We start from the raw sequence: 16,186 nt of genomic DNA on the forward strand, positions 1-16,186 counted from the left end.
TAAATTGGATTCCACGATAACCAGGAGTCATTTGGAACCGTTCAAAATCAATAGAGGCAACGAAATCACAAATATGGCCAGGGTCTCGTCAAGAGTGGATTCATTAGACTGCGAAAATTTTGAAGTAGATTTAAGATCATCTACTGCTGCTACCATTACTGCTCCTACTCCTTCTGCTACAACTGCCACTACTCGTCGTACTGCTGCTACTGTTCCTACTTCTCCTGTTGTTATTGACAATAGAAAATTGTTTTACATGGATACCAAGGACAAAGAAGAAGATNAGAAAATGGGCTTCCATGCAAAATGAAGTAAAAGAAGAAGAGGAAATTACGTCTCCTAGAGAAAACTTGACTTCATTCAGATCTAATACTTACAACATATCCAAGAGTCGTATGGATACATTGAGAATAAATCGTTATAAAGAAAACAAAGCATTGTTCGGGTGGCCGGAAAGAGAATTGTCAGATAACAGGGACGAAATTGATTTCCAATCACCAGTAGCAACTGCCGTTACTCCAGAAGATGAAGAAAGAATTAAGTTGACAGATAGAGAAAAAAGATCATCCAGATATGAAAAGTATATCAACACACCTATGAAAGAAGCTGCTTCAAGTACAAACGATGACGATATACAATATATACAAACAGATGCTTTAGACAGAGCCCTCCTAAACTATATCAGAGTTTCACTAAGAGTCCATGGAGCGGCCTATCAGGGATCACCATTCAGGGTAATCCCTGCCTATTCTGAGTTTCCAACTATTCATTCCCAAAGTGAAAATAAAAGAATTTTCCCTCCCAATCCATTTTCACCCTGCAAGAGAGCACATATCAAACCTGTGAACTACGGAGAAGATTACGGTAATTGTTATCGATCAGCCAGTGGTTTTGCGGATATCAAAATGTGGTCTCCATTTTATTCTTGATCAAGCAATGGGCATTGACATCCGAAGAATGACTATATTGATTCTACGGAGATGAAAATAGATCTTTCTTGGTGAAAGGAAAGGTTAAAATGGTAGGGGATTTAGCAATAGCTTGCTATTTATTTATTCATTTATAGAGTTTTATAATTTTAATGTTTTTAAACAAGAACGTCTCTTTCGTAAAATTTTATGACTCTGGCTACGATTCTGCGACCCCACTCTTGCCAATGCATGCGCTGCCTTTGTTTGGCATGCAACTTTGTATAAATTTGTGATCTGTAGCCTAAGCTATTCAATGTTTTTATTGCCCAAGAGCCTTAAGAAACCAGATGTATATATCTCAAAAGAGCCAGGAGGTATCACTGTACAAATTTCCTGTTTGATAACGATAAATAGGGACTGAAAGCCTGCACCCTGTTATTACATAAATACACAAAGGAAGGGAATGTGTTATAAAAAGGGGGTGACGAAAAAGAATTGAAATGATACATACAACCGAAGTTAAAATTAGTTTTGGAATAATGGAGCAATTAAGTTTGCAGCTTCTTTACCCAAATTTCCATCATCATAGTCAATGATGGAAACAAAAGACGGACGTGGAACAATCTAAGATTGCAACAACCCAGGATTCAGAATATGGCAAAGTACAGACAAATTTACATTACAGTGAAATAGGGAGGGAATTTGTGTGAATAGCTTAGTTTTGATCTAAAGCAAAAAGCCTAAGATATAAGTCGAAGACTATCTATAATTTTAGATGTTTTGGAGAATTTGATTTGGACCAATTGAAACCGCTTGTTTTGTTGACGCCTCAACTATAATCTCCAAAGTTTCAACAACAAGATTATTGAATTGGTGGAATATATTGTCCAAATTGCCATCCAGAGTAATAATGTTTTACATCAACCAAGATCCTACGTGTACAAGACTTTACCAAACTTCGTACTAATTCTGAGAATAAATTGATCAAAATTTTAACCAAATATTCAGAGATATTTTTATGGATACTAACTTTCAAATACAAGTAGATATACAATCAATGATAACCAAACTCCATATAAAACTATTACTTCCTTCTTTTTGTTATAAAAACAAACAACTTTTATAAAAAAGTTTGTTTATATAAACAAAATGAAAAATGGTTGCAAATTTTTTCTTTTGATATCCGGTAGAAAATCATGTGAATGTCACACGTGGTTCATGTGATATTTACTTGCAAAAACTTTTATATCCGGTAGCGTATTTTTTACACTTCACTTTTGTTTGATAACGAAAACGTTTGTTGTCGCAAAAATTGTCTCGGAATCTTGCGTCAAGCGGATCTTCCACTTTAGAAAGAAAGAGAAATAAAAAAAAAGTAGAACATGAAAAATCTGAAATTTCACGTGACAGGCGAAAAAGAATATTATTGGTTGGATAAAAATACGACATCATAAAAGAAGGTCGTGTAATAATGAACAATTAAAGAAAAACTCATTTCTTTTTTTTTTCTTGGGATTTTTTAATTAAAATTTATGACTAACAATTGAAACATTATATTTAAAGATTAACCTTAACCTTTAATTTATACCAAGAGATTTTACTTACACATTTACATTTTTACATATTCCCCCACTGCCAATACTTTTTTTTACATATTATACATATATAACCTATAAAACATACTTAACATGTCACCTTCATCACTTAAACAGCAATTATCAATAGAAAAGAGTAATAGCACTAACAATAATCTATCACATCAACCACAGCCACAACAACCTGTAAAAGAAGTTATAGAAACTGAAGTTAAAGAAGTTAACGAAGAAGAAGAAGAAGATTTACAACTGTTACAATTAAAGTTAGCTAATATGACACCAACTAATAATACTACTACTAATAAAAATGTATTAACTCCATATATAAAATCATTAATGTTAGATCCACCAAATTTAACTCCAAATGATTTATCACAAGTATTAAAAGCAATCTTCCAAGGGGCACCATCTGAAGTACAAACTGCTGCGTTCTTAAGTATATTAAGATTAAGAGGGTTAGATCAAGAAGCTAATTTCATTGCTGCTGCTGTAACTACAGTATTAGAATTTGCTAAAAATATTCCACCTGAAACAGTGGATTTAGAAGGGTATATAGATATTGTTGGTACTGGTGGGGATGGACAAAATACTTTTAATGTTTCTACAAGTGCTGCCATTATAGCTGCAGGAATGGGATTACCAGTTTGTAAACATGGTGGGAAAGCTTCTACTTCAACTTCTGGATCTGGTGATTTATTAAAATCTTTAGGCGTTGATTTATTTAATATTAATGAGCAAACAACTCCAGAAATTGTTAAGAAATCAAAGTTTTGCTTTTTGTTTGCACCAAGTTTTCATCCTGGTATGGGTACTGTATCTCATGTTAGATCACAAATTGGTATCCCCACGATCTTTAATATCTTAGGTCCATTAATAAATCCAATCCCAATTAAAGCAAGAGTATTAGGGGTTTATAGTGAGAAATTAGGTGAATCTTATGCTCAGGCTGCAAGTATTTTAGCACAAAAATCTCATATTCATAAAAGAACAATGGTTGTTTTTGGTGAGGTTGTATTGGATGAAATTTCTCCAATTGGATATACTAAATATTGGATGATTGAAGGTGATGGAGAAATTAAGACCGGTAGAATATCTCCAGAAGATTTTGGATTACCTCAACATGAATTATCTCTTGTTAAATCAGGTACTCCTCAAGAAAATGCTGATATTTTATTACATATTTTAAGACAAGATGACGATGCATATACTGTTAAAGACAAGGATAATCATCCTTTGGTCGATTATATTTTAATGAATAGTGCTGCTGTTGCTGTGATTGCTGGTTTAGCCAAGGATTGGAAACATGGGGTAGAATTGGCTAAAGATTCAATTGTTTCTGGTCAAGCTTTGAAAGCTTTACAAGATTTCCAAGCTGCCGTAAATGATATAGTGTTGTAGGTAGGTTACTTTTTGTGTTTTTGGTTAGAAATAATAATATATTTATAAGAATTAGCTCAAGGCTGTATAACATAAAAACATTTAAAACATACATATATAAAATGGAACTAAAAGACAACTCTCTCTCTCTCTCTAATCAATTCTGGCTTCAGATAAAGTCAACGGTCTAATATTATTAGAAAATACTGAAGAACCAGATTTAAACCTATTAATCTTTTTCAATTTCTCTCTTACAACCATTACAGGTACTGTCAGTTTTGTAACCAAATAATTCGATAAACTTCCCAATAAAACCCCTTTAATCGCACTTTGACCTTTGGAACCCACTATAACTAAAGTAGGCTGTAAATTATCAATAAATTCTAATATCAAATGTCTTGGAATCGGATGATGAATAACTTCAATCACAATATGAATTTGTAATTTGGTTAATTTTAACAAATTTAATACTTGTTGTTTTGCCTTATTCAACATTGATAATCGATGTTGTTCACGATCATTTTCATTCTGAGTATTGGCTTTAAGATTATGATTGGTATCATTATCTTCAATAACATAGATTATAAACAATACCGATCCATCAACCAATACTGTCCCCAAACTCCATTCTAATGCAAATATTGATTCTGGGGAAAAATCCATACATAATAAAAACATCTTTGGTTTTATTTTAGGATTGATTAATTGGAAGAAATTCCCCCTGGTTATGGTTTGGATTACTCGACTATGGGATTTATTTGAATCGATTTCTCCTTCTTTAATGGTTTCATTTAATTGGGATGCAAATTCACTATCTAATTTATCTTCAACTGCGGAAGTGTATGGGATGATGAATTCTCCATCGGGGCCTTCACCCCCGTCGGTAGTAGTGCCTTCCAGTGATGGTGGTTGTTGTCCTGCTGCTGCTCCTGCTGCTGGTGCAGCAGAGTCTCTGGTGGGAGAAAGAGTAGTATCCCTAGCTGGAGAAGGTGAATTATGTTCCTGCTGATCAATAATCTTCCTTCTATAAGCCTGATAATTCTCCAATTTCTGTCTTCTGGCAAAAGCATCCTGTTCAGCTCTTTCTAAATTCAAAGAATCATATCCTAATAATTTATGTTTATCACTTGCCAATTTATTTAATTGTTCTTTATCAATTGCAGTACCAGCATTTTTAGCAGCAGCGAAAGCACGTTCACTGGCAGTTAATTCTTCTAATCTTTTTATGGTTGCATTATCATTCAAATTTGAATTTTCTAATATTGATGAAATCTCATTGATTTTATCATCTTGACATGCATAATTTGGTAATATATTTCCGGTGTTATCATATTGAAATTTATCATTACTATCATCATCACTTATATGTTCTTCTTCACTAACTTCATTCTCCCAAAGTTGTTGTTCATGATGGTCTTCATCTTCTCCAGTAGCATCACCATCCCTCTTCTTCCTGATTAATCTCTCCAGTGGGTCATGATTAGTGATAGCCCATTTAAGTTCTTTATTAAAATCTTCATTCAGAACGGAAGAAGATCTACTAGTGCCACCTCCTCCGGCAGATGGTGATAATGATCTACCTCTAACAATTGATTGTTGCATTATTGCAAGCTTTTCTGCTTCAAGTCTTGCTTTAAAGTCCGCCATCTTGAATGTAGTTTGTAGTTAACGTAATGGTTATGGTGTGGGGTGTAGTTGTTGTAATTACTTGTTGTAGTTATATGGAGGGTAGTGTACAGTAATCAAATATAAGTTGGTTAAATGTATTTCTATTTATGATTACTATTTGTTATGGATACCCAAATATAGAAATAACGCTGTTTGGTTGTTTACGTTGAATTGTAAATTAAGTTTTATAAAATCAGAAATGAATAGCGAGAAATTCAAAGGCCACCACCAACCCCCAAAAAACTTTAAGCGAACAAAAATGCCTCTTTGTTTTTGAAATATGAAGCCGCACGACGGACAAAAGAAATCACAATCACGTGATAATAAATGTCCGGGTAATACTAGTCAGAATATTACATCTACACAGCTATCTAAGTCTTATAGAGAGAGGTATCGATAATTAGTTAGAAAATTTGATTAAACCATCCATGGCTTATTTATTTCCCCGGATTTGCCTTCGCTTGCTCTCTCAATCACAGTATAATGCATTACTAATTCCTGATCAATATCCAAAGCTTCTCTTTGTTCTATATGTCTACTATTATATACGATCGCATTATTATCCAGTTCCTATTTACTCATCACTCTCTTCGTCATCCTCCTCATCCTCATCAGTAAATTCAACTAAGAAATTAGCTCCCTTAAATTCAGGAATATCATTAATACTTTTATTGCTTGATTTAATAACTTTTTTAGGATATGGCTGTATAATTTCAAATTTAAATGAATTTTTATTACAATATTCTTCTAATGTCATTTCTTGACTTTTCAACAGTTCATCCAATCCAACATCATCAATTAATTCATCAATTATATTTATAATTTCTTCAAATGTTGCTTGTTGAGTTTCTAATAATTGTTCAATATATATTTTCAATTCAACAAATAAATAAAATTGATTAATTGAAATTGATTTATCAAATAATTCAATGATTCTTTTCCCATTTGGTAATTTAATGGCTATTCTATAACCATCACTTGGCTGACTAGTTATAACTAATTCAAAATAATTATCTTTAATTAAATTCAATAAATAATATAATCTTAATTTCTCAAGATTTTCTTGTTGTAATTCTTGTTCACGTTGAGCTTTCTTTAATTTATCTTGTTCTAATGATTGTAAAAATGCATCATCTTGTTGTTGTCTTATCATTCTACTAAATTCCATATCTTTCTTATCGAATCTTAATGAAACCAATTGTGGATTATATTTATCCAATATTTTATAAAAATTCTTTAATATTTTAACAATTGTTTGGCCAGTCTCTTGTTCTTCGATGATAAATGACAGGGCTAGATTGGATTTATATAATATTGACATTGATGCCATTAATTCAGGACTTGCAGATACATTTCCAATCAACATTATACATGGTAATCTCTTACATTTATAAGTATGAGCAATTTCAAATGCCTCTGGTGATCTTTCAACATTATTTAGAAAGATTTCAGTTTCTTTAAATGATCCTGTTGTTTTATTAAATAATTTATTAAAATTTGGATGTGCCAAAAGCTTCTTTAAGAAAGTTTGACATTCAATTGAATCATTGATCAATAGGATTAATAACCAATGATATTCTTTTTGACAATATAATCGAACTTCATTAAATTCAGAATCATGAACGTTGTAATTGTTGAGAATCGATTCTTCTTCTTGTGCTTCTCCCTCTTCCTTTTCTTGTACCAATTCATTCTTTAATAAATTCAAGAAATTATAATTTGGATGAAATTTACCAAAATTAAACCCTCGCTCTAATCGATTAAATGAACTTCCTTTTCCTAATAATCCAATCCCTCCTCCAACACCTGCTCCAAACATAAACTTAAACGCAGAAACCAACAATTGCAATACAGTCTTGGGTATAATCAACAAAAGTATCCAAATCGCAGCAAGTGGTGATTTCTTCCTCATTCCATCATCTTCAGACCTTATCGAAGTAGTCTCCTCTCCAACATTCTCCTTCTCCTCCCCTTCCAACTCCTTTCGTTTCCTTTCTTCTTCCTCCCGCTCATGTATTATCGAACTATGTATCCCCACCTCCAATTGCCACCCATTCGAAATACTAGGAGCCTTAGGAAACTTCGGCAATAAACTATCCATAAACATCTGACTCTGTAAGTTAACAACATCCCCACTACCAGGCACACCAATCGCAGGTCTGGCATATCTATTATGTATTTCCCCTTCTTCATTATGTGTTTCCAATCCCGATGCATACGGAGGGGGGGTTGGGGTATGTATTGGTTGACTTGGTTGATTTATCGTATCGAATCCTGAGTCGAAGTAGGTTGAGATTGCATTGTTGAGATTGAATTCTTGAATGGTTAATAATTGGATTATTTTGGTGTCGGTGCCACTGTCGGTGTTGTCACTGTCTAAGAGCCCGGTTATTGATTTGAATTGGATGAATGATTCTTGTTGGTCATTGGTTAATTCTTCATATGATGGTGGCGATGGTGATGACATTGTGGTGAGTGTATGGTATTTATAATGAATATATGATCTGTCTGTTTCTTGTGTCAATGAGAAAGATTGTAGGTGGTCATAACTGATTTGTAAATCCTTTGAAAAAAAAATGTTGGGGTGGACTGCATATAAATATTACCCTCGGTTATTACGGTCCCCAAAGGTGAGTGGTGAAATTGGTTGCAAATTTTGGTGATTCCATTATTAGTCACATAATTATTAGAATCTGAGAATTGACAAATTATCCCCTACAAACGGTTGAATTAATCATTCCAGAATCCTAAACAACGTATAGTTAACTATGCACTACTATCTATGATTCGGAATAAAAAGAATTCAAGAAACTAGTCAAAACGCGACGGGGTCTTACATTGGAAACAATAAGGTTATCAATTCAAGGAGCCTAAACATTTCCCCATTTAGTCTTGTTGCCCAAAGGAATCACTTAAAATCTCCATTAGTTTTTGGTTTATAAAAGATGTTGAATGTGTTTGTATATGGGGGATTCCAAAGGGCAAAGAGTATACATATACGTCGGGTTGATATCCAAGATTAATTATATCCACCATCACTTTTCTCGACCACAATTCTAATTCAACAAAATAAGTAATATATAAGAGAAAGTATACATATGAAAAAAAATGCTGCAAATAAATTTGAGCTTCCTTTGTCTGCATGAAACTCAACAGGAATCAAATCTCTCCTTGGTACCCTCTTAACAAGCATAACCTTCCTGTCAACAATCACCTTTTCCAAAGAAGGGTAACTAACTAGCTTAATATCGAAAGAAATTTGACGCAGCAGAACCTCAATTGATTCGTGTGGCCAGTCTACCGCCCTTCCTCTTTGAAAGCATGTCCACATTGATGTGATGTGTACGGGTTCCGTAGATACGCTTAATATTTTTAAAGATGGCATATGTTTTTGTAGGATAAATTCATGAATTTTGATTCCAAAAGTGAGGGAATTAACGTTACTGAAGTAAATTTCTTCTAACGGTTTTAACATACTAATGAAAAGTCCCCAATCGTCTAGCTTTTCATTTTGATGGCGGGTAAAGACAATCTCTAAAGCCTTGAGTGATTGGAGGCTTCTAGCAAATTCGTCCATTGCATCAGAAAGGAAGGTATGAAAGTTACATAACCGTAGTTTTTTAATTCGCAGCATATCAACAATTGGCAAAATATCTCGAAGCATCCTTTCATCAAAGAGTGTCAAATATAAGTCATCAACAGCAATTTAGGTTGGACAAGCGAACTTAGTACCTCCAATAATGTTGATACTTTTCAACCGTTTAAATTTAGGGAGTTCCTTTTGTAACCAAACTGTCTCATAGTCCCGCAAGAACAAATGTTGCACCAAGTTCTTGTTTTGTTCTGGGTAGCTTAGTTCTAAACTATTTCCAAATAAATGGAATTTCGCAAGTGATTTCTTCTGATGCTTTAATAGCCATCGCTTGATTCCGTCAAGTCTAACATCAAGAAACCGAATCGAACATTTAGGTGCCATTACAAGTGTAGCATTCAAGTATTGGACTGAAACTTGTCTGTCATCAGCAAAAAGTATGCTCTTAATATATCGAGGAATACAATAGGTGCTTGAGAAAAACTTGAACAATTTTGAGCAACTTACTACAGTATATTCCATATAGAAGGGAGTATACAATTTTTTGGGAACATTAATGACTTGGGTATCTTCACCTTTTAAGCAATCATCATAAACAAAAATGGATTTAAACAACTTTCTTTTACACACTTTGTCGAATGTTTTATGGGTCAAAGCTAAGTGGAATGCATCCATCTGGTTACATTGATCTAAGATTATCAGTAATACATCATCCGGAAGTAAAAAGATCCCTTTGGTTAAATCATTGCGTGGTTTGACCAGTAATTTATTCTTACTTAGTTCAGGGCTAGCTTTCCTGAGTTCGTTTCTCATATCTCTCACTGGCAAGTCTAGTTGCTTTTTTCCCGTGCTTAACTTAAGCAAATTCATTTCAAGAAAGTAAATAGTGGGAACTCTCCTATATATAAGAGATTCTCGTCTTGGAGTTAAGTTTCAATTAAAGTTAAAGTTATGGTTTTTGAGGAGGAGTTTTTGACAAAAGAAGATAGAATATTCCCCTCAACTTGCATTTTCTGCCAGTTCAGAATATGCTGATAGTCGATCTTGATACTTCTACTTGTACTCCTATATAGGCTTGTGGCGGGAAATGAGGAAGGCAGCAACGGGCACTGGATATACGAACCGATCCTTTTGTGAAGCTTCATCCAGGAGCCTAGAATACAACCTGATTTCCTTCGTCATCAATGAATTGTTGTTTTATCTTTGTTGAATTTATGTCCAATTCATCATTGAGATTCATTTTCAGAAAATTCTCCTCACAAATTCCTAAATTGGATAATAGGGGGAGAGGAGTAACTTCTTTCTGATATTACTAAGGGATAAGAGGATCCTGCTGGTGACTGTAACTGATCAACCATTAATCATAACCAATCCCTTTTGGAGTTTCAATTGGTTAGTTCTTGAAAAATAAGGTTCGCTAATAAACTAAAAAATATGTAATTGAACATTAAAAATAATAATTAAAAAATATTTGAATTATTTTGAGCCAGAAGTCTTGATGAAAGGCTCTTCTCAATAGGAATCATCAACGCGAAATTAGGTTAACGAAATCCCGAAACTACTTTCTAGAGAATTGAAAGAAAAATCTTCCCAAAATCACATTGGAAAAGTAGTTTGAAACTATGAACTGGTTGCGAAAGTATAAATTTGAAACGAAATACACCAATGGAATCACTCTAAGGACCAGCGTCCTCCTTAATTATCGAAACACTTTTACTTTTTCTGACGGAAGAGGGTATCAGTACCACCCGATCCTTGGATAACCATCAATATTGTAAGTTCATTACACCCAAATTGTTTCTTGTAGCTACAGTATTGCCAGACGACCTCTTATTTGAATTTTTTAGCTAGAACGATCTTGCCCATAAAATTCCACAGGAAGCAAGAACTTCTCTTTTGTTTTACTAACAAGTAAAAGTTGGCCCTCGATGATTAATCTTTCCAAAGACTGATAATTACTTAAACCTACCTGGGATAATTTCGCAACCCAGAAAGCATTCCGGTTATTGCATACGGTCCTTCCATATTGGTTGAAATCTGGCTGGCCGCTTCGAAACCCTACTCGTTGCGTTGATGAGACACTTACCACTTTCAAAGATTGGTCATGGTTCAGACACAAACCCAAGACATGGCTAAAGACATTCCAATTGACTTGCAAATCGATTTCTTCCAAGGTATTCCTCTTTAATGACTTAAGGAAGCTCTGCAACCACATCTCAAATTCTGAATATCCAACAAGTCTACCGTTTATTGTTACCTTTAGTGCCTTAAGGGATCGGAAAATACCACCCAATTGGGGAGCCATCTCTTTACGGAGATTCCTTTCTAAACAACGTATCTCTAACCTTCTAATCCGCGGAATATCAAACGCCGAAAAAGAATCCTCTAAATACTGATCACTGACTTCCACAGATAAATCTTCAACTACAATCTTAGTTGACCAACTGGACCTGGGAGGGTCTACAACCTTGATACTTTTCAATCTTTTAAAATTTATGAAACCCAGCATAGGCTCGAACAAAAGTAAATGTTTCACCAAATAGGCTTTCTGCCGAGTGCATGTTTCACCTAAATGGTATTCAGAAACGGTTGTCTCTTGATGCTTTAATACCCAATTGAGGACATCACTACGTGAAATATCAAGAAACAGAATCGAACATCTGTCAGCTTCTCTGGCAATAACATCCAACGTATCCGTTAACACGTTTGTATCATCAGCAAAAAGTATAGCTCTCATGTATTGTGGCATATAATAAGAACTCGCAATTAACTCTAAAAGTTTTGATAAGCCAACCACGGTACATTTCATATAGAAAGGTGTATACATTTTTTTAGGAACATTGATCACTTTGATATCTTTGCCATCTAAAAAATCATCATAAACAAAAATTGATTTAAACAACTTTCTTTTACAAGCATTTTCAAAATGTCTGTGAGTCAAAGCCAAATGAAATACATCCATCTGGTTTACGTACTCTAGAATTATCAACAAGATTTCGTCAGGAAGTAAAAATACACCTCTATTAAAATCATTGTATGGCTTCAACAGTAATGCGATTTTCTGTAGTTCATGTCTAATTTGTATAAGCTCGTTTTTCATATCCCTGACAACCAGATTAAGTTGAGACTGCTCATGTTTAAGTTGTACAAGCTCGTTGGTAAAATCCTTAATGGTTGGTTCATTTTCTTTTGAATAAGTTTCGTGCCCACAGGTCTCTGGATCATTAGCTTTCATCACGTACTAGAAAAATTCTAGAAAAATCTTGCTTTATTAATAATAACTGATTGGAATACCCTTAAGGGGTGGGAGTTGGTGGAACAGAGCTTCAGGTATGAATACAGCAGAAGCAATCAAATTTGTTGCCGGAAAGGAAACAGAGTAATTATCTTATATTTAAGACTTTTCCATCTAAAGGATAGTTACCAAACAATAATAACTTCCTTTGAGTTTACTCAATGGGAACAGGGTTTTGGGTATAGTTTTTATAATATTGTAACTTTCCTAATTTATATGAGCAGAAAAAACAAGCATATCTGAATCATTCTAGGGAGTTTTGGAAACACGAAATGTAGGACGCAGTATCCCCATAACAGATTTTTTGAACGGCTGAAACTAACTAACAGTGATGCTTTTGCTTGTAACACCTACAAAGGTTCATGATAGCAACATAATAGACACACTTCACAAGGGGCATAGCCTTTTTGTGAAATTTCCTGGAGACAATATGATATCCTCATGTAATCCACAGTATGTTGTGTATCAATATTGTTCTGGATCTTTAATGTCCTTGATTTTGGATGATTGGATGATTCCATTATTAGATATTCATACCACCAAACACGTTCAAGCGGTCGGTTTATGAATTCCAGAAGTGTAGTACTGTCTATGAATCAGATTACAAAGAATGCAAGAAACGAGCCAGAATGCCTCGAGGTCTTAAATGACAATAACAAGGGTATCAATCCAAGGAATATAAAGATTTTCATTTTCCCTTTTTGGCCAGTTGTATTAAAAGTGCAGTAATATTTAGTTTATAGAGAGATTAGTTTGTGAATTATCAAGATCAGAGTACATGCTGCAATTCCAGCCTTTTCATTGGTAGCGCGCAACTGTTTTGGGCTAGAAGTCTTCACCTCTAACGCAATGATTGTTATAGATTAAATGAGTCAACTGAATTTTACTGGTACTTATGAAATTACCAAATAGCGGTAATCGTAAAGATCAAAGCTTTAAGGTTGCAAAGTGCTATTCAGAGTTTCATTTTTCCAATCTCCCCTCAAAGCATTGAGCGTCTTCAACCCCAAATGTTGATCTCAACTAGAAAGGGAATTATTTTTGTTAAATTAATATCGGTATACATATAATGCATATCACTGATCCATTTGGCCAGCCTGTAAATGTGTGTGAAGGAGGACTTGGATCAGCAAAGGTTCGGAGGGAATCAGAATAATCCGAACTTTTCTGTTTTTTTTTTTTTGGCAGCCGTATCTCAGAATATCGTCCAACAATTAATAATGGATTAATGCATGTGATGCGCTCATCAGTAAGAGATATCCCGATAGGATATATATTTTAAATAAGTATGCTACCGGTGATAATATGTTACTAGACAACATAAACTGACAGCTGAAAGTTCCACAACCAGTTCGAGCGTCGATCGGATTTCAATCGTCAACTACAGACATATATTCATCTTAGAGCAGTGATATAAACTGTGCTAAATATTTTTATTCTTTAACTTGTTCTGCTTCTAAATCTAGTTACTGATCAGCTTTCGGTACCTGAGGCAACATACTTGCATCCTTAATTTTCCGCGTTTGTGGAACTAAAATTCTCCTTTGAAGAACTTCGTCTTTGTTGCTTACTTTTGGAGGATCCTCCACGAGCATATTTTGAGGAACAATGTCCTTCTTTTTCACCTCAGCATTACAAGCTATACCCCAGCTACGTCCATGTCTTGGAGCTGGCGATTTTGGTTTGGTAATCAGATTCGTCCAAAGTACACAATTACTCCATTTGTGACCACGCTTCCCACAATGAATGCAAGCTCGCGGGTTATATTTATTTATGACATCTATGTCACAAACCGACAATATGAACACGATGGAGCCGCTAACTTTCTTCCAACACTCTTCGAAATCTATATCCAAAGTCCCATGCTTAACTAGTGTCTCTTCATTGGCATCACGAATGAGGTTTAGTGTATTCCATGTATCTGGATCTAATTTATACTGTAAAGCTCTCATAACTTCTGAGGCATCCATCCAAAGCATACGCCATATAAGAATCCATTGACCAAATCCGATTTTCTTTCCATCATCAATATGAGATGATATGGCCATATCTACGGCAACAATCAAGCTTTCTTCGTCCTCAGCATACATCAGGAAAGCATTCTTTATCTCGGTCGGAATCTCAGGTGAGACATACTTTCTCTTTCGTAGAATTGCCCTCTCTACTTGTGTAAGGATATAGAGATATCTAATCGGTCTAGTTCGATTCAATGCATTTGAAGACGTCGCAAGTCTCACCCAGGTAATTAACTCTTTGTTCTTTAAATTGGCAGCTGCAGAAATAATGGAATGTCGTAAAAGGAAATCTGGAATTTGGTAATCAAATTTCCTTTTCAATAAATTTCTAAGCCAAGTTGCAAAATCCACTAATGACCAAAGCAATTTCAACTGTGGAAATTGTCGAGAATCAAATTTCGAATATTCATTTTGTTCTTCATGCAGTCGACCGTTTTCGCCTAGGGAGTGAAGGTGAATATATCTATCATAAAACTTCTTCTCAACTTCTTGCGTCGGATTCATAACGTGAGGCATTTTAAGTTCAATTCTGCCTCCTTCGGATTGTTTCTTTCTATTCGGATCATCTTGTGAATCATGCAAATCCAATTGTGACATAGATAAGTTCATTTCGTCAATTCTTGATTTGTCTTCACCTACTGAGTTCCTTTTGTGTGTTGATGAACCATGAGAAGGGTTCAATTGGAAAGTAAATTGTGATTTTGGAACCCTATACTTCACATCGAATATATGCGTTTGGCTTTGTGAGCTAATCGTTTTATTGATATTTTGACTCTTTGAAACTTTCTTTTCGGAATTAAAGGTTGATCTAGATGCACGTTGGCCATTGAGTACATTCAATTTCTTTTCCACCATAACTGGTGGATTCGGTTGAACTATAGGGATAGTTTCGATATTGTTCGATGGTTGTGTGTCCACTAAGGTGGCTCCTGTCATTGTATTCTCAATTATATTTTGTAACTTAACTCTTTTAAATTCCAGCTTTGTTATTATGCCAATTCTCTGCTATTTCGAATATGATACAGCCAAATAGTATTTATCTTCAATTCAAAAGAGAATAAGCTTTAAATGGCTCCCTAGTTGTATACCACCCCTTTATATAATATCTCTTTCAAATAAATTTCAATTGATCACACACTTCCTGAATTGTACGGACTGAGGCAATATTCATTTGATTTTCGAATTCTTGCCAATTACAATTCAAAGTGATATTCAATTTACAGATATTGAACTTTTTTCAATTTTCAAAAGTTTTTATTTTTCTTAACAAAGGGTAGTGTCGTGTTAGCTTTGAATTTGTCGCGAATTGCAATTGTTCACGACACTTTGAATTGATACTAGATCATATAATCAGATTATATGATGGTTCTTCAGTAACTTGATCTGTTGTATACAACTCTTGATACATTTTAAAATCACCAAATATGATCCATGTTTTTCCTTTAAGACTATTTATTGCTTGTGTAATGTTCTAGCGACTTTTGTATATACCACATATCCCATTGTTCACTCTTTGGTTGATATTTGTCCAGATTTTTTCCTTTTGTGAAACAGGCGTTTGCGGTTTCGAAAGTTGACTACAATCCCTGTGATTTGTACCAGCGATTTCCACATTTTTGTGGTTGTATCTTCGTGCGTACGTAAAAAATGGGCCTAATTGATTGCAAATTTGTGGTTGCAAAAAATCTCAAGTATAAATAGACCCGGAAATCCCCTAGAATTCAAATTTTTTG

At 34.4% G+C, this 16,186-nt stretch overlaps 8 protein-coding genes across 8 annotated transcripts; 3 read left to right on the forward strand and 5 right to left on the reverse strand. All coding sequences in view use genetic code 12, as the record gives it.

Moving 5' to 3' along the window:
• J8A68_000283 (uncharacterized protein) lies at window positions 1-310 on the forward strand (the record flags this gene model as incomplete). Its single annotated transcript, XM_049406649.1, has 1 exon — window positions 1-310. A coding segment is annotated over one exon (310 nt), but the record flags the coding sequence as incomplete, so codon positions are not given.
• Window positions 311-395: 85 nt separating this feature from the next.
• Window positions 396-929, forward strand: J8A68_000284 (uncharacterized protein; the record flags this gene model as incomplete). The annotated part of the gene is made up of 1 exon (XM_049406660.1): window positions 396-929. One exon carries the CDS (start codon window positions 396-398, stop codon window positions 927-929), a length of 534 nt encoding a protein of 177 aa, XP_049266404.1.
• A 1,670-nt stretch (window positions 930-2,599) lies between these two features.
• On the forward strand, window positions 2,600-3,904 carry TRP4 (anthranilate phosphoribosyltransferase; the record flags this gene model as incomplete). Its single annotated transcript, XM_049406671.1, has 1 exon — window positions 2,600-3,904. The coding sequence occupies one exon, from the start codon at window positions 2,600-2,602 to the stop codon at window positions 3,902-3,904; it is 1,305 nt and encodes a 434-aa protein (XP_049266405.1).
• A 132-nt stretch (window positions 3,905-4,036) lies between these two features.
• Window positions 4,037-5,530, reverse strand: J8A68_000286 (Imp2'p; the record flags this gene model as incomplete). Its single annotated transcript, XM_049406682.1, has 1 exon — window positions 4,037-5,530. One exon carries the CDS (start codon window positions 5,528-5,530, stop codon window positions 4,037-4,039), a length of 1,494 nt encoding a protein of 497 aa, XP_049266406.1.
• Window positions 5,531-6,125: 595 nt separating this feature from the next.
• J8A68_000287 (uncharacterized protein) lies at window positions 6,126-8,018 on the reverse strand (the record flags this gene model as incomplete). Its single annotated transcript, XM_049406694.1, has 1 exon — window positions 6,126-8,018. The coding sequence occupies one exon, from the start codon at window positions 8,016-8,018 to the stop codon at window positions 6,126-6,128; it is 1,893 nt and encodes a 630-aa protein (XP_049266407.1).
• A 1,239-nt stretch (window positions 8,019-9,257) lies between these two features.
• Window positions 9,258-10,013, reverse strand: J8A68_000288 (uncharacterized protein; the record flags this gene model as incomplete). The annotated part of the gene is made up of 1 exon (XM_049406705.1): window positions 9,258-10,013. One exon carries the CDS (start codon window positions 10,011-10,013, stop codon window positions 9,258-9,260), a length of 756 nt encoding a protein of 251 aa, XP_049266408.1.
• Window positions 10,014-10,986: 973 nt separating this feature from the next.
• J8A68_000289 (uncharacterized protein) lies at window positions 10,987-12,378 on the reverse strand (the record flags this gene model as incomplete). Its single annotated transcript, XM_049406715.1, has 1 exon — window positions 10,987-12,378. The coding sequence occupies one exon, from the start codon at window positions 12,376-12,378 to the stop codon at window positions 10,987-10,989; it is 1,392 nt and encodes a 463-aa protein (XP_049266409.1).
• A 1,526-nt stretch (window positions 12,379-13,904) lies between these two features.
• Window positions 13,905-15,389, reverse strand: J8A68_000290 (uncharacterized protein; the record flags this gene model as incomplete). The annotated part of the gene is made up of 1 exon (XM_049406726.1): window positions 13,905-15,389. One exon carries the CDS (start codon window positions 15,387-15,389, stop codon window positions 13,905-13,907), a length of 1,485 nt encoding a protein of 494 aa, XP_049266410.1.
• Between the last annotated feature and the right edge of the window lie 797 nt (window positions 15,390-16,186).

Source organism: Hemisphaericaspora subhashii, assembly GCF_019202705.1.
Source record: "Hemisphaericaspora subhashii strain CBS 10753 chromosome Unknown scaffold176, whole genome shotgun sequence".
NCBI classification, from domain to species: domain Eukaryota; kingdom Fungi; phylum Ascomycota; class Pichiomycetes; order Serinales; family Debaryomycetaceae; genus Hemisphaericaspora; species Hemisphaericaspora subhashii.